This window comes from Desmodus rotundus, chromosome 5 (genome assembly GCF_022682495.2).
Source record: "Desmodus rotundus isolate HL8 chromosome 5, HLdesRot8A.1, whole genome shotgun sequence".
Classification (NCBI taxonomy): Eukaryota; Metazoa; Chordata; class Mammalia; order Chiroptera; family Phyllostomidae; genus Desmodus; species Desmodus rotundus.
Window position 1 is genome coordinate 124,660,262 of NC_071391.1, and position 24,411 is coordinate 124,684,672.

The 24,411-nt window shown below is 47.2% G+C and overlaps 1 protein-coding gene across 1 annotated transcript in view; it reads left to right on the top strand.

Moving 5' to 3' along the window:
* Nucleotides 1–24,411, top strand: part of PRKCE (protein kinase C epsilon) — a 470,124-nt gene that overhangs the window by 153,343 nt on the left and 292,370 nt on the right. The window contains exon 2 of the mRNA XM_024552856.4: nt 23,038–23,101. Coding sequence (XP_024408624.2) covers nt 23,038–23,101 — 64 coding nt within the window. The remainder of the gene's footprint in view (nt 1–23,037; nt 23,102–24,411) is intronic.

Sequence of the window (24,411 nt, forward strand, 5' to 3'; positions counted from 1 at the left end):
TCAGTCTTAGAGTCTAATAGGAGAAAAGAAAGTGACACATTTAGAATTTGGTGACTTTCTCCCTTTCGGTGCAATAGGAATTTCAGAATCATTTTGCATTATTAATCAGCCCACGAGGGTAAAATTAATTATCTGTCACACAGAAATTTAAGTTCTGTTTTTGTTTTTTGGCATTCATGGGACATGTTTTTGTTACATCAAACTGTTCATTCCAAATATTTGGGATCGAAGGCATAAACAATAATCAATCCTGTGACTTTCAGTCTTAGATTTGAGAGTTGACTTTCATCTGAGCCATAAGGATAACATTTATGAGATCAATACCCCACAGGAAGTTTTAGCAAAGAAAGAATAAACTAGCCTGGGCCTCAGTCATCATACCAGATGTTTGCTTAGGAAGAACAGGACTCTGGTGGGCAAGTCTCAGAAACTATGTTATTAAACGAGAACATCTAAAGGGTTCATCTGACATTTTCAGATTCAGCCTTTTATCCCCATTTTTTTCCCATCTGCCTTAGCTTCTTCCCTGCCAGCTCTTTGAGCCGATGGTGTGAATTCAGAAGAACTGAGACTTCAAACGAGCCTCTGGCTTTGGCAGAGGGTGACCACTGCATTTTAATACCAGGAGGTGGAGACCTGTTTTTGATCTTTTGAATGCCCTGCTTTCTCCTTTGCCCTACTTCACCACACACCACGCATGTTTCTGAAACATGTATAATGATAAAAACCTGTATAAACATTCTTGAATTTGCCACCAAATGTGTCCAGTAGCTTGCAAGAATCTGGGGTGTTTGCTAAGGAGAGAAAGTAAGTGAGAACAGGTCAGGGTGATGGCTTGGGTGCTTCAGTGGATATGTCACGTTTGAAATGCTGGAGGTGAAAAAGGATGTAGGAAGGAAAAAGGGTGTGGAGTGTAGTCTCCTGAAACAGGAGGATCTGTGTTGAGGGTGAGACCTTTGCTCTCCTCCCTAAACAAAGCCAAGGAGGTAATAATACTGACCACAATGATGATGATGTCAGGCATAGTTTCTAGGCATTTTATATGAATTAAGAACAATTCTATGTTGTTAACTCCCAGTTTGCAGATTGAGAATGAGGCATGAAGGGAGTAATCGACCTGCCCAAGGCCTCACCGCTATTAAGTGCAGCTGGAGCCCAAGAAGGCTGGCTCCCAAGACTACTTCCTGCACAGTTTGGGGTGGCTCTTCCTCATGTTAAGAACTCACCTGGTTCAGAACGCTGCCTCTCCTCTAGGGCATGCAGAGAGAACACCACTCTTCTGAGTCAAGGTCTACAGTGCGGATCCAAGAGGACACGTTGTCCTTGATTGTAAAGCTGTGGAGCTGAGTGGCCATCCTGTTCTTCCAAGTCTGTGGTTTCAGAGCTCATTCTCTTCCTCCAGCTCACTCTTGACCAGTCTGGCTGCTTGTTAGCATGTGGTTTTTCATGTGCTGGGACCAGGGATGAGAGTCCAGGTGATGGAAAGGCTGCACACACATAGTATAGATCGGATGTAGGAGTTTGGAGGCCAGAGGCCAGAACAGATTTGGATGACGCCAGTATGGCAAGGTGGTTTGTGCAACTGTTCACTCAGAGCCTTGAGAGGCACTGACAAGAGCTTTGAAACTCATGGTGGGGCGTGGGGAGGTGCAGAATGCAACTTGAGTCATAATTCATTTTTCCTGTGAAGTCTCAGACACAGCTCGCTGGGCGGATGAAGAACAATGGTGAGACGGCAGGGAAGCAGCAACACAAGGAGAGATGATTGCATCAAGATTAGCTTGGGTTGACTGTCTCCATCACGAATGGGTCTGCGGTGGCTGTTTTCTCTGGAAAGTGGTAGGGAGTTGAACAGGGGTTGGAAGTGATCACTGGTTGGAGAGTACAGATGGAACTTGGGCGCAGTCCTTTCACAGGACTGAAATGAGCTCAGCAGCAAAATAAAGGAGGCTGTTTTAAGGGGGTTGGACTGAAGGAGTGACTCTTCCGTGGGATTTTCCAGCTGACTGTGATGGAAACATCATGCACCTTCAGTGTTTCTTGGTATCACATCATTTAACAGAGAAGTCATCAAGCACTTTCTACGTGCCCAGCATTGTTCCATGTGCTTCTGCTGGTGGGGAGGGACTCTCCAGGGGTGAGCGAGAAGAGCAGAGATGTGAGCCTGCCTTTGAGGGGCCCCAGTATTGAGAGGGAGAACAGATTCCAGGTTGAGAGAGGCCTGAATGTTTATGTATATATTTTTTTAAAGATTCTATTTATTTATTTATTTTTAGAGAGAGAGGAAGGGAGGGAGAGAAACATCAATGTATGAGAGAAACATCAATCGGTTGCCTCTTGTACGCTCCCAACCCAGGGACCTGGCCCACAAGCCAGGCATGCATGTGCCCTCACCGAGAATCGAACTGATGACCTTTTGGTTCACAGGATAACACCCAACCCACTGAGCCACACTAGTCAGGACAGTTACATACATTCGATTTGGATTTTGGGGGTGGGGGGTTGGAAGGAACATGCTGTGCTGAAGAAGGGAGGGTGGAATGAGAGAGGTCTGGTGCAGTAGGAGGGCAATATGGCTGAAGCATAAGGGGGTGGGAGCAAAAGTTGAAAATTCCAGTTGGGGCCGAGTTTTAAAGAATGTTAAATGCCAGCAAGAGAAGTTGTGACTTGTGGCAGTGGGAACTATGGAATTGAAGATTTTAACTTTGATATTTAGAAGTGAGGTGCCTAGGGGGCCTTTTTGTCCTTAAGTCTGGAATCAGGACCCAAAAGCCGGAGGAAAGCTGCTGTCTCTTCCTTTGTTGAGCTCTTGACTATTCTAAACACTCTGTTTTATGTGTGATTGTTACCCCTGTGGGAGTTTACAGTTGAGGATCTGAGAGATTCAGTCTGGGTCATGCGGGCAGAGGCAGGGCAAGAAACTTGGCCTTAGTGCTCCTCGCCCCCATGACAACAAGCTGGAATCCTAGGAGGTCCTGGCCCTAGTACCCTCGCCTCCAAGAGAGCTTGTTTAGGTCTAGCAACAGATCATCTAGTGCAAGACTGCAAGGAGCCAGCGTCTCTGAGCCTCGAGGCCCCAGGGAGCTAAGCTTAGGGTAGGAAGGTAGAGGGTTGTGTTCAGTGTTCAAAACTTCCAAAGTCAGTTTGGGATAATTCACTCCTCCCAAGCCTCCTGTGCCCTATGGGGCACTCTCACAGGCTGTAGGCACACTACCGTTTTGTAATACTCAGAAACTGGTTGATTGATGGAAAAGAGGTGCAGCACTTAAAATATATTGTTCATGTCCGGAGTCACTTTTCTCGACATTGGACACCTAGAAAGTAAAGTAATGATTATCATTAAGTTATAGATGCTGAAGGAAGAGATGGAACCTCACTGCCTGGAGTGGGGGCAAGTGACAAATGCTCATTGGGCAGCTCTGATGTGCAGGACCTTTTGCTAAGTTCTGGGAATTAGGGGTCAGGAGAGAAGGGGGAATATAAGGTAGGTAATGCCCCTGAAGAGCTACCTAGGGACCAGTCATACAGGTGAGAAGAGTGTTCCTGACGACCTAAATGATGCTCAATGCCGAAGAAGTGGTTCAGGGGGAGAATGCCAGCAGGGGCACCTGAAGGCAGGCCAGGCCCAGGAAGGAATGCCTTTGGAGTCCAGTGATAGTTTGATTTGGAGACTGGCCCCTGTGGGCATCCTTGGGCAGGATGGTGGCTAGGTGAGCCTAGCTGGAGCACTGGGCATTTGCAGTGACAAATAAGGTATGGGGGAGACACAGGGGACAGTGTGGAGGAAGTGGTGGCATGATGAAGAACTGAATGTCACCCTAAGGACAGAGGGACGTTTGGCGGCAAGAGGCACCACGATGACGCTTGTGTCGTACCTCGGTCGGTTGGGTTTCTCTGTGGAGGGTGGAGTAGTGCCGAGGACAATAAGAATACGAGGAAATGAAGGGTCTGTGAGGCTGGATTCTGTGAGGGCTGGCATCTGGGGTGGGGAGGGAACCGAGGGGTAGGCACGACAGCTTGTGAAGGAGAACTTGAAGGGGTCAAGGACCAGATATGAGGGGCAGAGTGTAGGAGGACCCAATGATGGCTCCACATGAAGGGTCTGGGAGGCCAGGCTTCAAAGGGCTGGGCGCTTGTCCAGCACTCTCTCTTTCCAAGTTCTTTGTATATATCTTTTCAGAAATTATAGTGTAAAGTCAGCATACATCATTTATTGTATATGTCAAATGTGAGTGTGTATATGTGAGTGTGTGTGTGTGTGTGTGTACAAAAGCACAGAGACAGGAAAGCTAATTAATGTTCTTGTCCTCTCCAGAGGGGAGAAAAGTGATTTTGTAGTTTGGAGAAGGCCCGTGGCATTTTTTTTGAAATCTCTACCCGAGGACATGTTTATTGATCTTAGAGAGAAACGGGAAGAGAGAGAGAGAAATATTGATCATATACGCCCTGACCAGGGATCAAATCTGCAACCTAGGTGTATGCCCTGACCAGGAATCGAACCCACAACCTTTTGGTGTATGGGACAATGCTCCAACCAACTGAGCCACCCATCAGGGCAAGGCCCATGGCATTTCAAGAACAGTTGGTTTCCAGAGAATGAAACTTGATCCAACCCCAGAGAGAAGTTCCGTAGCTCTTGGGAATAATTAGAAAGCAGCCAAAATTGTACCCAGTAGCCAGCCCCAGCAGATGAGGTAGGGGCCCGGGGCAGGGGAACAAGCCCCCTGGAGCTCCCCACCTCCTGCCCTCAGGTTGTAGATGACTGTGTCGTTGGAAATGGAAGTGAAGGGTAATTCCCGGCAATCCCACCTCTTCGTGGTTACTTTCTTCCTTTTGTTCCATTTTGGAATCTCTGTGAGGACTCGGGCAATAGAGAGCTTTGTGCCACTGGGCTTTGCACTTTCAACCAGGTTCACTGAGGTGGTTTGACAATTGAAGGAGGTAAGGGTGCCTTGGGGATGCTGTGGGGCAAGAGGTACGAATCTCTGTCACTCACCGAATGAGCTGCATAATCAAGGGTTAAATATTGCTCACAAGACTGACTTCTCTTTTCTCTCCTAGTTGGGAGTGTTTGCTTTTTAACCTTCTCTCTGTAAGAGTTGCTTCCTAACTTTTTTTGGCAGTGATTCCCTTATACAGAGCGTGAACTCACAATAATCACTCCCCTTATCCCCTGCAGTAAGTCCTGTGACCCCTACCTACATAATGGCCCAAACAAAACATAATACAGTGGTACCTCGGTACTTGTCAGAACTCTTGCCACGTGCCGAAACCAACACGTACCGTACAATGAAGCCTTTTCCCTTGTGGGACGGCGGCGTGACTTGTACAAGTTCTAGTGAGTGTGACAAGCCGCGAGCAAGCGCTGGGTGCTGAAACATTTTTTTCTCGTCAAAATGCGATGCGTGCAGGGTTTGGGGAGTTCTGAAGCTGATGAGTACTGAGGTACGACTGTACTAGATAAGTGGAGTCTCTCTTTAGTCGTCTGATTGGGATAGGCACTTCTCTATAACTAACACCTGTAACCCTCACCCCCCCTCTCCAATGGCCCAGGAGCCACGCTAGGTCTGGGGAGACAGATGCATGGGAACGTGTCCTGGGGGAGGCCAAGGTTTCCTTAAAGTTGTTCCTCTTTCTTGTCAAGCCCTGTGCCCCAGCGATGCAGGAGGCGGGCTCAGCTGGGCCTCCTAGCTTTGGAGTGAACTCCCAGGGCTGTGGTTAAGTCCTGAGAAGTTGGCACAGACACCACATCCCTCCCACTGTGGCAAACAGCACACCCGGGGCTTCCAGGTTTATCAGCAGTAATTTGATCTGTGTTCTTCCTGGACAAAAAGAAATAGGAATTTGTTGGAAAATATTTCATACCAAGTGGCTGAGCTGTTGAATTCACTTTCTCAGACAAGCTGTTGCAAGCTTTTGGATCCCATTAAATTGGGAGACTTGTGACTCACCAATCGGTTAATAATTTCAAGGATCAGAGAGTAACTTGTGAGAAGCAAGTGGTGGATTTTCCCACATTTGACTAATTGGGTCCCAGGGTATGTGTTACACTCCAGGGAGAATCACCCATGAAGGTAAAGTCAGAGGGAGGAGCACAGAGGAAGCCATGAGTGGTCCCGCCCCCCAGCTGTGTGGTTGGAATGTCACCTGCAGATTTCCGAGGATGGTGTCTTTCATCTGCCTGTGACAGAGAGCTTCAGGTTGTCCCTACTTTACTCTGGCTGCATTTTGTTTATCTCACAGGTTGTGGCCTGGGCCCAGTTCTACCTCTGGGGGCATGTCCAACTCTGCTGCTGGCAGCCACCAAGGCAGCTGAGATGTGTGTGCTCTGGGCAGCTGGTTCTCTTCCTGGCACAGCAGATGCCAGCTTGAGGGTCTCAGCTCCCAGGAAGTGTGAGGTCAGGGCGTGGGGCTCAGCTGGCGTGGCCTGAGCTTCGCACTCACAGGGTGTGCGCGTTGGATCGCTGGCTTCTGCTCTGCACCCCCGCGAGGGTGACGGGCTTATTTCACACTCTGGAGGCTGCCATAGCCCCTGTCCCGGCAGAGTGCTGACTCTGCACATCTGGCTTGTGCAGGGGCGCAGCTGGGCAGGGTCGTGGACGTTTACTGGCCTTGGTGTCGGTGAGGTAATCTGGAGGCAATCAAAGGGAATCAGGGATAATTTGCTGGCTTCAGCAGGACAGTCATATTGTTAACACAATTAGTTCCATTAATCCTCTCTAATCAGCTAAGGTAAACAGACAGCCTTTGAAAGCAGGGAAGACGTCTTTATGAAGAAAGGAAAGGATGAAGTGATCCACTCCTTTTTCTCTCCAAAGCACTTATCATTATGAATCTTGAGCGGAACACTGAAAACAGTCACCACCTACTGTATGTGCAGGAGAGGATCAGGGGACAGGCTGGGGGAGCCTCTTCAGAGGTCGCTCTGAAGAGGACTGGAATGGACAGCGGTGACCTGCGTTTAGTCACCTCTCTGTTCCCAGCAGGGTATTCGTTAGATTGGCTGGGGCAGTAGGTGGGAAGGGTTGGGGTTCAGTGAGGTACCCTGTTCCCTGGGTGAAGTCTGTAACAAAACCTAGGATTAGCCACGGGACATCAGTCCAATTGGGATATTGAAACTGTCTACTTCCTCCCTCCCTCCTTCCCCTCTTCCTCTTCTTTATCTTATTACGGAAAACTTCAAACATATGCAGAAGTAGACAGAGTCCAAGAATGGCCCCCGTGGATCTCCCACCCAGTGTCAACAGTCAAGATGGCCAGTGGCCGGTTCCCCAGTTGGTACGTAACGATCACCACCCCTGCGTCTGGGAGAGTGTTCTTATTTGTTGTGTGCAGCTCGTCTGTCTGTGAACGACGGAGCTCCTAGAATTTCTGACAGAGAGTTCTTGTTTCTCCTTTCTCTTCCGATGGGCCAACAATTTAGGCTGCTATGGAGGTGTGCGGAGCCCGGGAAGCTGCATCCAGGGCGGGAGAAGTGGATGGGGAGTCTGGGCAGTGGAGGCCTGGGAAGGCAGCAGGGCCTGGGTTCTTGGGGTGGGCTGGATGGATTTGTGAGTGGGAGTACCTTTTCATTTTCATATTTAACTCTCTACAAGGCTACTTACCTTCAGTAAACCTGCCCACTCTGGAGCCTGTTTGTCTACAGGAAAGATTGCAGGGAATAGTAATTTCCATAATAGCAGCGGCATTAGCATCAGCTCTCTTTCACTTGGCCTCCGTTCTATACCCTTGCACCCCTTTCCTGCGTCTTGTCTCAGAACACATGAGGTTGCCCGTGTGGGGACCTTGTGGCTCTGCAGCCTAAGAGGACACCTTGGGTAGGGGGATCAGTCACCAGCCTCTCTCTGCAGTGTTTCATACAACAGGCCCGGACTTGGGGGTGCCCCACGGCAGCCCCCTGCCCCTGCCTCCTGACAGCATTTTGGAGATGAGGTGTTTAATGGTCAGTGGAGGGGCACTCAATCTAGTAGAGGAACAGCAGCAGGCAAACAGGCTTCCCAGAGACAGGAAATGCCTTTATGCCAACTTCAAGCATGATTTCAGTTTTTCTACCATTTTTCCACTTGTCACACAAACCCCACATTGTAACAAGTGCAGTGAGTTAGTTCAGTGATGCATGAAGTGTTACAACAGTCTTAATAAAAACTGTGTGTGTGTGTGTGTGTGTGTGTGTGTGTGTGTGAGAGAGAGAGAGAGAGAGAGAGAGAGAGAGAGAGAGAGAGAGAGAGAGAGAGAGAGAGACAGGCGTTTCTGTCATCTCTTTTGAAGATACATAGAAAGCTAAAAAACTTGCAAGGCTTTTAAAAGTCTCATGTCTGTGCCGAGTGTGTGTGTTTGGTGGCGGTGGTTTGGAGGCAGGAAGGAGACAAGTCAAAGTGCACCCCGCCCAGGGGAAGAGGTCAGGCCTCTGTGTCAAGGTCTATTTAGATACCTGGGCAGAGCTCTCCTCATCTTCCCAGTCTCTGTGTGTTGGAAGGCCCCTGGGATTGGTTCTCAGCCCTCCAGTCTCATGGCTTACACTACAGCTCCAAATCCCTTATCCAAACCCCTTTGGGCCAGACATTAGCAATTCAGACTTTTTGAGTGTGGAAATTAAATACAGTGTATATTCTGTACATTGTATAACATGCCAGCAGATTCCAGGGCAGCCTTTCATGAGGGAACAAATTAATATTTCTGTAACACAATTGTATAAATATTCACACTAAGTGGAACAAATATAGACAGTAAATAGCCTTGTGTCAGATTGGGTCAGGGTTTGTTGCCAAATGATTTTGACCCAAACTTCAAACAAAGTTCAGTTTTTAGAGGGTTTTTTTTTTTTTTTTGGATGTCAGGATTGTGGGTCAGGGATTTTGGATGTGTACCATCTATGTGCTAGTGAATACCAAAATCAGATCTTAAGCTTGGACCTTTCCCCTGAATTTCAAGTTCGTATATCTGGTTGTCCTTGGCTGTCTCGGAGCTGCCTCCAGCCCAGCCTGTCTGAACCCTGCTCATAGTGCCCTGCTCCCCCAGCTCCACTCAGTCTCCTGCCCAGCCAAGGGGACAGCTCTATGTTTGCTCAGGCCAGCAGTGTCCATGCCAGCCTTGAGCCCTCTCTTTATCTCACACACTGTGTCCAATCCATCAGCTCTCCTTTTGGCTGTACCTTCAAAATATCTTCAGAATCTGACCACTTCATATCACCTCCACTCCTCCCAACTCTTTGTAGCCACCATCGTCTCTCACTGGGTTATTATGATAACCTCTCACTTCCACCTGGATTACTTCCATAGCCTCTTTAGTGGTTGTCCTACTTCCTCAGGTGTACCTAAGGCTTATTCTCTGCACAGCAGCCAGAGCAAGCCTTTCCAAGTGTAAGGCACAGCATGTCACCGCTCTGCGCACACTCTCCTCTGGCCCCTCATCACACTCTGAGCCAGAGCCCAGGTACTGACCTGACTGCACTCTGCCTCTCTGACCTCATCTCCCCCTGCTCCTGCTCTCACTGCTGCAGTCACACCCATCTCCCTCTGCTCCTGGCCAAGGCCAAGGCCAAGTCCTCTCCCACTTCTGAGCCCCTGTACTTGCTCTTCCTTCTGTGTGTTAAAGTTCCTGCTGCCCTCCCAGAAATCCACAGGGCTGGCTCCTTTGAGTATCAGAAAGGCCTTCCTCAATACATTAACAGATAAATGAACATACAGTCACTAAACCCAAACTTTGAATCCTGTCTTTTTGAAACGAAGACATGAAATACTCCAGGGGTATCCAAACTGCGGCCGGTGGCCTTCATGCCGCCCAGGATGGCTTTGAATGTGGCCCAACACAAATCGTAGATTTACTTAAAACATGATGAGATATTTTTGTGATTATATGTCACCGTGTGTTTAATGTGTGGCCCAGGACAACTCCTCTTCAAGTGTGGCGCCGAGACACCAAAAGGTTGAACACCCCTGCATGAAAACCAGCAAAAGGTTCAACACACTAGGAAAGATCTATTAACCCAAACTAGCTTCCAGTTACATCTACTCTGGGCAGTAGACAAAGCCTGGACTCTTGTAAAGATGGATGTGAAAGTTTTAAACTTTATTTTCCTTTGATGTCTTTGAAAGGTTGAGGGCTTTCTTTGTGCTTGGGTTTATTTCTTCTGTTTATTTCAAGCCCTGCTTCCCTTAATTAAGGTAGTGATTGCAGATGGCCCTAAATTGTCCTTCCAAAGTAGGTGTGAGTCCATAGACCCCCTTTTATATGGTTTATAACACATCATACCTGTGATATAGCTCTTTTCTGTGTTTGTCCAAAATATCATATGCGAATCTCACATCGATGATGCTCAGCATGGATTAAGGCTGTATTAAGACACTCAGAGCTCGAACAGAGGATTTTCAGATCCCCTTTGCTATGCCCTTCAGAGAGCATCTTCCCTCCTAGTTCAGATGTTGGTGTGCGTTTCAGCCAGTGTGTGTCTAGTTGGTGTGTCCCATTGCGTTAGCCTGCTCACTTGCTAAGGCCTGGGACTTCAGCTGTGGGTCAGTTATTCAGATGCCTGAATAGATTGCTTAATCTAACTGTGTATTGTGCCTCGGTTTCCTTACCTGTGAATGAGAGGATTGAGCTACAGAATGTTCTTCAGGCAACAACAAATTTATTATTTGATTAAAAAAAATAAGACATTATAGTAGAAAATAGAAGAGAAGTACAAAGTTTAGAAAACTGTGGATATGCACAAGGAAAAACACACACACGTTATTCCACTCCCCCACACATAACCTTTTTCTCTTTGTTATGTACCTACCCATACACATTGTATTTTTACAAAATTGGATTATAAACTACGTATTTATCTCACTTTTCCTCCACTTAATGCCATATTTTAACTATCTTTCCATGTCAGGCAGTATAATTCTACAAGATTTTTTTTCACTGTGACACGGTAGCTAATGATTTGAATATGCCAGCACTTATTTAAATAGTTTGCTATTATTGGACAATTAGTTTCTAAGTTTACACTCTTTAAAAATGCTGTAATGATCATTCTTGTATTTAAATTGTTTTTGCACATGTGTGATTTGGGATAAGTTCCCAGAAGTAGCCGAATTGCTAGGTCAAAGGATTTTGTTATTTAACGCCAAATCACTCTCTACAAATGCTGCGCCAACTTACACTTCACCAGCAGTGTGTAAGAGCACCCATTTCTCTCCACTCTCACAGCACTGGGGAACATCATTGAAGATGACATGTTTTTGGATTTCCCATTCAAGGTGATCTGTTTGTTTCTTTGCCTACTCAAGACCCAATCTAAGTAACAGAAAAGGAAAAGTGGGTGGGGAGGGGATAAAATTCTGTAACCACCAAGTAAGCAGAAAGGAGCCATTATTAAGTTACTTCAGTGAATTTCTCCCCATGAAAGTAGAGGACAGAGTGGCAACTGGTGAAACAGAGTAGAGGTCCGGGAGAGCCCACAACCCGTGCAGAGGAACTAGAGCCTGGCCGAGAGCCAGCTGTTCACAGAACCCTGAAGGGGCTCCAGGTTTGGAGACTATAGTTACTTACTCGAGGATCAGGAGTGAGATATGCAGCTGAACACATGTGACTCTCCGAAGAACTGTATGTGGAACTGTAGATTCCCTTTACCGCTGAAGGACCTGGAGCCAGACCTGGGCTACCAGTGTAAAAAATTGGAGAAATGGTCTGATGGTTTGGGGAGGACCGGCAGGGCTGGTGTGGGGATCCCCTGCCGTAATGCTGGCTCCTGCTCTCTAACCCTAAGGCAGATGGGCTGGCATCTGCAGAAATGTGTTGCATCCATAAACTGAAACAAAGGGAAAAAGATGCTATGAGAAAGGATGCATAGAAAATAGGAAGGCATTTCTGGAAACTTAACATATTGTCAGAAACAAAAGTTCAGTGAAAGGGTTGTAAAGGAGGTGATCTAGAATATGGATTAAAAAGTAAAAGAAATGGAAAAATATATAACAAATAGTAAGGCACATAGGGATCAATCCTATTGGTCCAACATCTGAATAATAGGCATTCCACAGATAAAATGGAAAGGAGGCCGATAGCAAAGAACAAATAGAAGAGGACCTCCCACCAGTTCAGTTTCATTTTGCACAATAAATCAAAAAACACACCCAGCGACATATCATTGTGAAATGTCAGAACACGGAGGATAAAAAAAATCCTAAAACTTCCAGAAAGGCAAAACGAAACAAAGTCATCTACTAAGCAACAGAAAACAGAACGACATCAGAGTCCATTGGCAATATTTATGTTAAGAGAAAGTTCCGATAATGACTTTTTTAAAACCTAGATTTCTATATCCAGCTGAACTATCATGTGTGAGAGGACAGGCGTGCAAGGTCTTAGAAATGCTGGCTTTCTACATACTCCCCTAATTAATATTTCAATCAGAATGGACTTTACAGACAAAAACAAGGAAATATCCCAGAACAAGGGTGATGATGGATTCCAGCAGCAGCAGTGGCACCATGCAGAACAGGGAAGAGAAGTGACAATTCTGTAGCTGTGCAGCCGCCCAGAGAGCAGTCAGTCAGTAGGTCCCCCTCATAAGGAGAGGAGAACAGTGGAAGACTCCAGAAGGGCTAACCCTGACAGAAAAGGATCCTGGGAAAACCTGAAGATCTGAGAAAAGCAATTGGTAGAGTGGAAAGAAAAAGAGTCCATTTGAATTTGATACTAGTCATTTTCTCTATTGACTGGCACTTGGGTTGTCACATTAGGCCATTGGAAAAGAAAGTGTATGTCAAACCATTTACAAAGTCACAATTGATTAGTTTTCAGATTTTATAGCCAATGTGTACACAAAGTGTGGAACTCACCTACAGTTAGAGAACAACACTTATAACGTTGTAGTGTTGATGGGCTAACAGTAAAGACAGCGAAGATGGAGGGAGAAGCAGGCAGAGGACAGGAGGGCTGGGAGCTCTGATACCCTGTAGTTAGAATGTAGAGGGTCAAGGGATAGCACCTATAGGACATGGAAGAAGAGATCCACATTTCGAACTGCTCTTCTGCAGTTGTAGAAAGAACAGAGGAAGAACTGAGAATTGTGATGAGAATGATGGAGGGGGAAAGTGGAGGGAGATAGTGAGCGAACTAAATAAATCATCCTCTATCATACCAGCAAAACAAGAGAGAATGTCTAACGTAAGACGTTAGGAAACTGAGGTACAAACCATTTTTATAGGGCCATGGAGTGACCACCAGGAAAGCCGAAATAGAAATTATTACAATTGGCTCCCTCCGGGAAATAATGGGTCAGGGGATTGTTGCTTCTTATAGTAAGTTCTTATTTTTAAAAATTGAATACATTATGATATTTAGTGTTGTGTGTATTTTAATGAGCAAATGGCATAGAAATACATACTCTAAATACAACTTTGGCTAATTTTGATGGGCAAAATAAGAGAAAAATTAGCCTTTAATTTTATTTCTCTGCTTATTTGAACTAAGTGGTTTTAAAGTTGATCATGACTCTTAAATGTCACGCCCTGTCTGGGTGGCTCAGTTGTTTGGAGCATTGCCCCGTACACCGAAAAGCACACCCAGGTTGTGGGTTCTGTCCCTGTTTGGGGCATGTGTGGGAGGCAACCAGTTGATGTTTCTTTCTCACATCGATGTCTCCCTCTCTCTCTTTTCCTCTCTTTCCCTTCCTTCTCTAAAATCAATAAAAACATGTCCAGACGTATGGGTTACAAAGAAATTTTAGGCTTCCATGATTTTTATAAGTGTTCTTTTTCTCATAAGACATAGTTTCAAATATATGGTGAAATATAATGGCAAATAGGACTTGACATCCATAAACATCAGGTTACAGCAATATGTTCAGCAGGGCATTTATTCCCCAAAGTCGGATTGCAGGATCTGTGTGTCGTTGTCTGAGCTCCCGACTGTTTGTCTGTGGGTTTGGTGTACGTTCAACTACGAGCTCCAGGAGGACAATGAAGGAACTTTACTTTCTTCTTTTTTTCTTGTAAGGCTTTATTTGAGCCCAATGGATGACACATGTTGGGGAGCAAGGTCTCAAATGCTCCTGGGAATAACAGGGTTTTTTTAAAAATTTTTTTTCCATTACAGTCCACATTCGATATTATTTTGCATTAGTTCAGATGTATACGGCATAGTGATTAGGCAGTCATATACTATACAAAGTGTTCTCCCCAACATTTCTGGTGCCCACCTGGCAGCACACATACGTATTACAATATTATCAACTAGAAGGAGTTTTACTTGCTTTGTTCTTGTGTCCAAGAAGCAACTCTTGTCATTGTGCACACGGTGTGAACCCCTTGAACAGCTCACAACGTGTTCTTTCCATACGATGTCCTTGAGCCCGTGCCATTTGCTGGGCAGAGTGCCAGGCCCCAAGGTAACAGGACATCAGGCTCAGAGCTGGAGAGCCCTGGTTTAATCCAGGCTCCTCCTCTTCAAGCTGTGACAAGGTGGGCAAGGTACTTAAATCCCCAAGCCTCAGTTTTCTCACCCCTGAAATGGTTAAGAATAAGGATATTGCCTCCCTCACCCAGAGAACACATGTGAAGCGCCCAACAAAGGCTGTTCATTAGAGTTGTGTTTATTGTTAAGAATAAAATAGTCTGTTTTCTTGAAAAGTTCAAGTGATTTAGTAACACTTCTAATGTCTAGAGTTTGAAGGGAGTCCGGAACCGGATGTCTCTGTGAGCACTCATTGACGGGAGGTTCTGCTGGGTTGTACTATTGTGGAGACAAAAGTTTCTGGCTTGAAGATGGTTTTTCTGGTTGCACAATCCTGAGCCCCTCTGTTCCACATGGACCTGTTCCACTTGGAGACTCCAGTGATTGCCTGTCTTGTGCCAGCCACCCACCAGGAACTGCGGAACCCCTCAAAGGAGCACAGGGCTCTGTCCTAGAGATGCTCACAGTCTGGATGGGAAATGATGATAATGACCAGACAACTTACATTTATGGGACACTAGCTAGGTGTGTGCCAGGCACACCTCCAAGTGCTTAAATTAAACTGTCCCATTTAATCCTCCCAACACTATGAGGCCAGTGCCACTGACATCCTCCATTTGTGGATGAAGAAATCAAAGCAAGGGCCATGAAGCTTGTAACAGGCAGAGCTGGGATTTGAACCCAAGTAGGCTAGCTTCAGAGCCTTTCCTCTTAATCACTGCAATGTATTGGCTTAAAAAAATAGGAAACATGGACTAAAACACATACACACAAATACACCCAGTGGGAGAGACTATTACAAAGTAAAATGCAACATGCAAAGCGCAGATTGGTAGTGGGTATTTTTCACTTCAAAACACTGCTCGTAAGTGACTGCATTTCCTGCTCTTCGCACTCGCCATCTCCTCCTAGGTAGGACACACAGTCGTGTACTCTCATTTCCCTGAAAGGCGGTAGAAAAACTACTGTGACCAGGGGACGCTTTGCAAACCATTATACACTCCCAGTATTAGGTTTGGCACCTTTGACTGTTTTCTCCGTGCAGGAAAGCATTTGCGTACACATAGAGTTATTTGTTTTTAGCCACGTCTGTCATCAGAGGGAGCCGGCTCTCTGGGTCTATTTCTGAGCCTGCTGAGAAGAGGAAGCAGGTGCTGACTTGTGTTTGCTCCATTTGTGACCTGTGCAGAGCCAGGATCTGCGACAATGGAGGCCTCCCGCCCAGTCACCTGGACTTTCACTCGGCGATGATGGCCACCACCGCACTTGGTTCCTGTGACCGGGCCTTGGGGGATGGGAAAGCACTGTGTGGGCCACTTGTGAGGGACGTTGTTTAGGATGTGTCTGGTAACCGAAGGAAGCTGCTCTCTTGGGGGTTGGAGGTTAGAAATAACTAGCAAAAATAAATGGCATTGACTTAAATTTTGTGACAAGGTAACTGAAGAACACAATTTCAAAAATCAAATGTCCTGAAAGAGCATAGAATGAAGAATAAGTCCCCTTTCCTGATTTCTGGTCACCCAATCCTCAGGCAGCACCTGTTGATGGAGACTCCTAGAGATAATCTTGGTGGGACAAGTGTGTGAAAGAATGTGTGCGTGTACCCCATGCACACTCCCATTTTATTTATACTCTAGCCTCCTGTAATAAACACATTACACCCTGCCTTTTTTTCCTCATTTAATATATCTCAGAGATAGTTCCATATCAGTCAGTACATTAGGTCTTTTCATTCTTTTTTTTTAGGGCTTGCATTGTGGTCTACCAAATGTATCCTAATTTATTTAAACCGTCCCCTATTCATGGGTATTTAGGACCTTATGGTCATTAAAAGCCGTTCTAGAGCATTTGCTCTAATCATCTTGTTTTGCATGGGAGGAAATTGAGATCCACACAGACAAAGACAGATTTAAAAAATTCAGCAGTCTCTCAAACCTACATGTTGGGTGTTTTTTTCTTGAGATGATCATATTTTGATCACAGAAGACAGAAGAAGGTGGCTGTGCCTGTGAGTGTGTTTTGCACATGTGGGTGGGAGGGTGTGTGAATGTGTGCCTACACAGGTAGGTGTACATTCTGTCGTGTGAAGATGTACTCTTGAAAAACTCTGAATGAATCCTTTTATTTTTAAAAGTGGAATATGAAAATTTAAATGCCCTGAGGGCGGGAAGATGATTTGTTATTTAAGGGAAAATTGTGGGGCAATCCTTATGTGCAATGATGTCTATTTTTTCCTTTAAAAAATGAATTCATTGAGGTATAATTTATATGCAGAAAAAGTGCATCTATTTTAAGAGTATGGCTTAATGCAGTTTGACAAAGGTATACATTCATGTAGCCACCACCCAGTCAACATAGAAAATTTCCATCTCCCTCAAAAGTTTCTCTTTTGGCTCAGAGAAGCTTTTGGAAGCCTGTTTTTGGTTTTCTTTCTTATTTGTAATTGAATATATACTTTAGTATTGTAAACTACAGTAGTGACAAAATCTTCCAATGATCCTCCGTGCCGCTTTGCACTCAGTTCCCACCTCCACCTCTAAGAGGTCACTGCTAGGCTTTTTGTCTCTGGAGGTTAGTTTTGGCTGTTCTAGAATGTCGTGTAAGTGGTATCCGTTTTTCCTGCATGCACCAGCAGTACATTCTTTATTGCTGAGTAAAATGCCATCATGTGGACCCAGCTTGACGTACATATCCGCTTACCTGTAGTTGGACATTTGGATTGTCTGCAGTATTTGGCTGTTGGGAATGAAGCTGCGAAGAACATTTGTGTATGGGTTGGTGGCTTTCCAAGAAAATCATCTCCATAATTCAGCTGTGAAGATCCAGTTTTAAATCAGGCCACCCATCCACTGAGCCAACATGCATAAATATGTATTGAATCCCTCCTGGGTGCTGGACAGAAAAGATTCTACTCTGCAGGGATGGACGCTAAAGCCTGAATAATACATTTGCACTTCCATGGAAGACGTTTGAAACAGAAACAGCCTTTCTTTATGAAAGAAAGTGCTACTTTATGAAAGTCAGTGCTATTGGAAGCCTGTTATCAGAGTGGAACCTTAAACTATTTAATATTTTCTTGTGCGCCCTCTGCTTTCCAAGCAGTTAATGCACTCCACCAGTAGGGCTGGTAGCAAACTCCTCCTCGAATGAAGAGTCTTAGCTGTTAACTTCAAAACCTGCTCCCAGCAGCTGCTCAAGAGTTGCCCATGTAGTGCCTTAACATTCTGTGCTTTCCAAAAGCAGGAGCCAGAAGGATGCCTGCTGCAGGAAGTTCTCCTGCTCTGTCTGGCTTGCCTCTTCCATGCCAGGTGCCTCTGGGGACAGCAGCGTGTCCGAGGTGCCGCCAGTGGAGAATGGCCAATGATAAGAGGGATGCAGAAGTTCAGCAGCGGGTCCTCTACTTTGGAATAGAATTCCTGAGTCTTCTCTCTCCTTCTCCTGGATACCTCCTTCTTCCTTACTCCTCACCTTTCTCCAAGTAAAAAAGAAACAGTCTATTATTTAAGACTTAATTGGTACAACTTGCGCAGTGCAAGCCTCTCTTCGCCCTTCTCATCCTTTCTGCGTCCATCTTTTTCTGACCCACTCCCTGCTTTTTGCTTCCTTCTAAGCCCCAGTGTCTGCCAACAGAGGGAAGAGGAAGTGAAACTCAAATCGGGCATGTGTATGACCTTTGTGGGCTGTTCTGTTGCCTAGAGGTCTCCAGTGAAAGCTGAGCCTATGGTTAAGAGGAAGCTTGGCTGTGAATTTCTGACCTCCTTTGCCTTGAATTCGATCACTCCCGAAAGACAGGCACGTAGGCGTCCGTGGCTCACAGCAACATGCAGCAGCAACACTTAAGCTGCAAATTTGGTGGGGAACTAGCCCAGTGGTCAGGGTTCTCGCTGGGCAGGTGGTGTGGTGACAGAAATACAGGACTGAGAGGGTCAGGAGCTGGGGGCGCCACTCACCTCCAGGCTTCCCAGCTCCAGGGGACTCCTTCGGGTGAGTGGTGCCCCCTGGAGTTGGGCAGTGGTGGGTTATCCCCATATGGGCTAGTTCTCTTCCTGAATTTCAGTGTTCTCATACATACAATGGTACTAATCATACTTGCTCTCTTACAGATTAATTGTGAGGAAGACATAAAATAATGTGTGTGGAGGGCTTTGTGAATGGTCAGATACCCCCCCCCCCCCCCCCCCCCCGCAGAAAAGTGCCTGTCAGTCTTTTGCTTTCCAGAGAGTTCTTTGTCATGAGTCCATGGACTGTTTGGGCCTTGCTCTTAACTCAAACAAGTAGAGTTCTGTTTATGCCCAGACCTTTCCCAAGGGCGGGAGCAAAGTGTGGGAGGCAATGCTCTGCTTTAAACTGACCTGGCTGGGAAGCCAGTCGCTTATACCTGAGAAGGAGGTGAACCCACAGAGGCTTAGGGGAAGTGGAACCCCGGGACTGGGCTGTCAGAGATGGCTTGAGGGCCAGGTGGGGCTTGGGTCCGGAGTTCTGTCAAAGTCATCTCTCCTGCATGCTCCGGGCAGTTCTGGGCGGGGAACCCAGCTAAAGCTTTCTGAGGCCCAGTTTTTCCATCTGAAAAGTGGGGAATATTACTGGCCTCCCGGGAGATTCGGTGCACACAGTGTCTGAGGCCCAACACGGCCACCCTCCCCTTCTCCTTTTCTCAGGAGCGGTTCAGGGCCCTCCAATGACCTGGGCTAGAGCCTTTCTTGCCCTGGGTTTCTGCTGGGCTGGGCACCAAGCTTCTGTAAAGTCATTAGGTATCCTGGAATAACATGTAATAATATTAACTTTGGTTGGACAAGAATATTTTGGGGTTTTTTTGGTTGGGGAAAAATTTTGATATAGCAGAGAGAACATTGCCCTAAAAGGCAGGTTTGAAAACTGGCTTTTTTATAACAACAGCACCAGCAAGTACTGAGTATTTCATGCCAGGCATCATGCTAAGCACTTTACCTTGATTATTTCATTTGGCATCACGACAGCCAAATGACACAATCTATTATTAACTCCACTTCATGGACACAAGACCCGAGGCAGAGAGAAGTTAGTATCATGCTTTGGGCCACACAGCTAGGAAGTTCGCTCTTCACTACCACGAGCTGAGTGTCTCCTAGGACCAAGTGCTTTGCATGCATGTCTCATGGAGTTTTTACAACCACCCATTTCACAGATGAAGCAACTGAGGCCAAGGCTCAGGGAAAGTAAGTAGTTGCCTGGGCTGGGAAGTGACAGAACTGGGATCCAGCCCTGTTCTGACTCCAGTGACTGTGTCTCCCTCACCGTGCTACTGCCTTACTTCTGGTCCCAGCTGGAGGAGTAGCCCAGGGCACTGGGGCTTGGAAGGAAATCATAGTCAAAGGAATGGAGATAGTAACTGCAAAGACTCATCAAGTATGAGGTTCAAGGAGATTTGGTAAATAGGGTTGCATCAGGGAGAGCTGGGAAGGACCTGGAGGGCAGAAAGAGCTTAGAACTAACTCGGGGATTGACTGGGAGGAGGGAGGAGGCCTGGTTTTATGTAGTGCCAGCTGCCTGGTGGCGATGCCCACTGAGCCTGCAGAGGCTGCTCAGGGCTGGGCACCTACATTGCTGCATTGTCCGGGCCTCATAATTGTGAGCAGATTCTGTAATTCAGCTAAGTTGGCCATGAGGTTGCACCATACTTCCACCACCTTTGGACCCGATAACCCCTGCACTCATCCGCATCGAAGGTGCACCACCCTAGGTGGGTTCTCAGAGCCTCCTCAGCCCGCTGGCTGGGGCTCAGCCGGCCCTCTGCGGCCATCTGCCCAGGCTGCAAAGCTCTCTGTTGCTTTTGGCATGTTGAATGGCTTAATTTCTATTTCTCTGCTTGGAAACGCAGTTCACCAGCATTGAAGCAGCAGTGGGTGCTAAAATGGTTTCTGATTGCTATCTTGAATGTTAATATCCTAATACATTTCATCGTCAATGACCCGTCCCCCCTGCCACCAGCTCTCACTCCCCTTTTGCAAAGATAGGCACCCCGCCTGCCTTGGATCTGCCTCGCAGCCCATCTCATTCCGCTGCTGCCTCCTCCCTGCCTTTCTCAGATAGCATTGTACTTCGCCAAGGAAGTCCACAGTCGTGGGAAATCTCTGACTTAGAGGGTATGAGAAAGCGGTTCACTTTGCCGGCAGGGTTTAATAGGGATGATCTAATCTCTACAAGGCATACATTATTTAAATTCCATGCTTTTGGACAAGGGGGCCCCTGATATTTTTGAAATGTGGCAGGGATGGGATTCTGGTTTGGCTCTGATCAGCAGAGCCGGCTGTTGTTGGTTTTCCTGTTTGTAATTCAGCGCAGGGGCCGGCTGATGCTTGTGGCCAGGCGTGAGGGCGCAGCACCAGTGGGGAGGGTGCTGGAGAACATTTTCTTTACTGAGAGATCTAAACTCACAGACTCCGGGGGCAGAGGGATGGGGAGAGTCCTCTTAGGGTGTCGCCAGTTTGTTAGGCGGTTCCCCTCTGCATATCAAGCCGGAGATCCCAAGTACATGGCCCCTGCGGGCCACCTGAGAACCCCTGCCCCTCCCCTCTCCCTGCTCTAATGGAGCACCTGAAGTGTCACTGGGGGCCTCACCCAGCAGGCCTTGAAGACCCCTGTTGAGGAAACAGAATTTTTGAGGGAAACCGTAAGCACTCTGAACCACGGAAGGCTGAGTCTGGAATAAAGGGGAGTTGGCGAATGGCTCAGGGAGCCGGCTGCGAGTGCAGTGAGAGTGGCCGGGGTGGGGGGGGGGGTGGGCTCTGGGAATGTCAGCTCAGGCTGCGCTTTTCCTTCCCAGGGAACATGTGGTGCTCGAGGCACAGCTGCCTCTCTTTTCCTCTCACCTCATTTGAATGTCACTTTGATGTAGGTCACCTGCCTTCCTTCCCACCAGGGAAGGGGCCTTGGAGGGGCAAACAATCCCAGAATGGGCTCTGGAAGTTCTGAACCTGGAGTCTTTTCCCCCTTCTTCAACTGTATGTTTATTGGATGTCTCTGACCAACAGACAGTGAGCTGAGCACTAAGGGTGCAGATACGGTTCTCATGCTCTCTGTCTCCCAGAGGAGATAGACGTATGGGCCATGGAGTGCAGCTGAATAGGAGCCATGGTTAAGATATGTATGTGTACTGTGGGAACACACGTGAGGCGGGGTTGAGTCTTACTGGGAATATCTGGGAAGGCTTCAGAGAGGAGACCATAATCCACCTGGACCTCGAAGGAGGAGGAGGTATACACCAGAATGCCCCTTCCTAAGCCACGCTTGCTAACAGTGTGCCCGCTCTTTGTAGGAGAGAGTGAAAGAGAAAAGGACGGGTAGTGGTTCCACCCCTGAAGAAATTTGCAGCTTGTTGGGGAGACGAGCCTGGCACATATAAGCCAATTAAAGCCCTGCATGGGCAGATGGGATTGTGGGATGGGGGTAGGCAACTTCGGGCATTCGGTGACCCAGGGTTTCCAGAGTTACTGGTCTCTCACGAGGACAGCTTCTGTTAGCACACTTCGGACCTTGCAAAGATAGCACAACTACGAAGAGGCCCAGTCCCTCCGACTCTTCTCCCATCAGAGGATTGCATCCGCCTGGTTGTGTACTGGAGTGCTTAGCTAGACTTGGAGGTTGGGGGAGGGAGTGAGGGTGAGGACAGGAGGTCAGTGGTTAGACTTTAGCGATACTGTCTCTCTCCACAACCCTGATAGAATGTGGACTCTGCAAAAATGCACGTGCCAGCACACAGCCTGAGCCTGGGGGTCCCTTCGCTCTCCCACAAGCGCCATGCAGGTTCTCAGCCTTTGCTTACGCTGTTACTTCCACCGTGGATGCCTTCCCTTCCTTCCTTCACGGGGTCTTCCCAAACTGCTCTTCTACATGGGGGTCGGGCTCACCAGACTCTCAGTTATTCTGTCCCTCATCGTGAAGCTGGGTTCAGCACTGTTCTGTTTTTGAACTCCCCCGTGACACTGCAAACACTTGGAGGGCAGGAGCAGTGTTGTTTAGTATAAAGAAAACTAGGTTTCTTTACACAGTTTGGGCAGAACCTCAGCATCGCCACTTCCTTTGGAACTTGGAGCACAGTTTCCTCAACTGTGAAATGGGACGACGCAGAGTCTGTCAACGCAACACTGTTGGCATTTGGGCTGGGTCATTCTTTGTGGCGGGGACTGTACCGTGTGCTGTAGGACGTTTGGTAGCGTCCTTGGCCTCCACCCAGTAGATGCCAGTAGCAGTACTCCCTCTCCAGCCATGACAGCCAAGAATGTCTCCTGTCATTGTATGTCCCCCCAAAGGGCCCCTGCATCAAGTGTCCCCTGGGCTAGGTTTCCCTTGGAAAATTGCTTCCGGTGCAGAAATGCTGGGGTGACCCACCTGTTGGGGATGCATCAGACCTCCTGGGACGGCATCCAGAACCTCACGGATGGTCTGTGAACGTGGGTTCTCCTTTGCTCCTCGTTCAGCTGCCGCTTGACACTCTACAGGTTGATGAATTGAATGAAGCTGTGACTCTAGGTTTTCGCAACTTGGGGTGGAAATGTCATGGAACTCTTGGGTTGCCCCCACAGCGCACTAACAGAGTCACTGTCATTTTCTTAATTGCAGATTGATCTGGAGCCAGAAGGCAGAGTGTACGTGATCATCGATCTTTCGGGGTCATCGGGTGAAGGTAGGAGAGAGTGACCTCAGCCTTGTTCGCCTCCGCTGATGCTTAGTCTTCTGGGCTCTCCCTTCCCTCCTTGGCTGGGACATTTTACAGTGACATTTAATTAACTGGCACCCTTTAAAGCAAAAGGTTATTTTGAAGATGCTTATGCCTGTGTACCAAAAGGGACCAGCCATCTGTTAACTTTGGTGGAGCAGAGGGAGTATTTGCGACTTACCAAGTGAGGCCAATAAAACAGGCGTTCCCGCACCCTGGTGCGCCAGGCGGGCTTCGGGGAGCGGCAGCCTCTCCCCGGAGGCTCCCGTGGGGTTTGTGGGTGGGGGGGAGGAAGTAAAACCAGTTGGTCTAACGGTATTCAGAAATAAAACAAATAAGGTGTCAAATTTCAGGATCTTATTTCTGTAGAGCTTTTATAGAAGTGTTACTTTTTTTTTTTTTTTTTTTACCAGTTCTGGGAGGAAAAGTCCTACTCTTAGAAATACTGGGGTGAGGGACTGTCCGCACCCACTGGCTGGTTACACAGGGTGTAGATGTTCTCGGAGAGTTGGGTTTTTCTTCCTTCTTCTTCTCGCACCCTCCACCATTGCTCCTGTCTTGGCCCTCTTACTGGCTTTAAGAGCTTGCAGGGTGTGAGGACTGAGCAGCTAGGGTAAAGGGAAGGACAGACAATAAAACCCTGACCGCATGGGAACAGGGATATGGTGGCAGGTTGGGAATTAGGACTGAAATTTAGTTATTGGAACCATCTTTCTTCTCCTCCTCTCTGCGGGCAGGGGGATGGAACAGCTGGGTTTAATGTCACAGCAGAAAGATTAGAGGACCACGGCTGGTTCTTCTTGGCAATGAGAACACATGGGCTTTAGGGACTGTGGCCCAAAGGGAAAGAAACAGCTCACTTAGGCCCTGGCTGGTAGATTTGGACCATTCACAGCATCTCCCCTGGATACTGGGGGTCACAAGTCACAACCCCAGATGGTCTGCCCTACCTTAGGGAGGAAGCTCTAGTTTTAGGTTCAGTAATGGGAAGAGAGATTCTGTGAGCAAATTCAAAGGAGGTGGTCGGATGGTGCACTCGACGGTGGTACCTGATGATTTTCATCTGGCTGATTCATCACCAGTTTCAACACGAATTCAGAATAATTCAGTAATTCAATTGCGTGTACGTGGGGCTTATAATAGAGTTTGGCTCTCTTTTAATCGCAATTATTTGACATGGGTTTAAAACTTTAGACGTCATGCTGAAGTTGGTCTCTTAGATTTTCTACTCTTTGTTGCCATTACAGTTTCGTGTTTCCACCTTTACTTCTGTACCT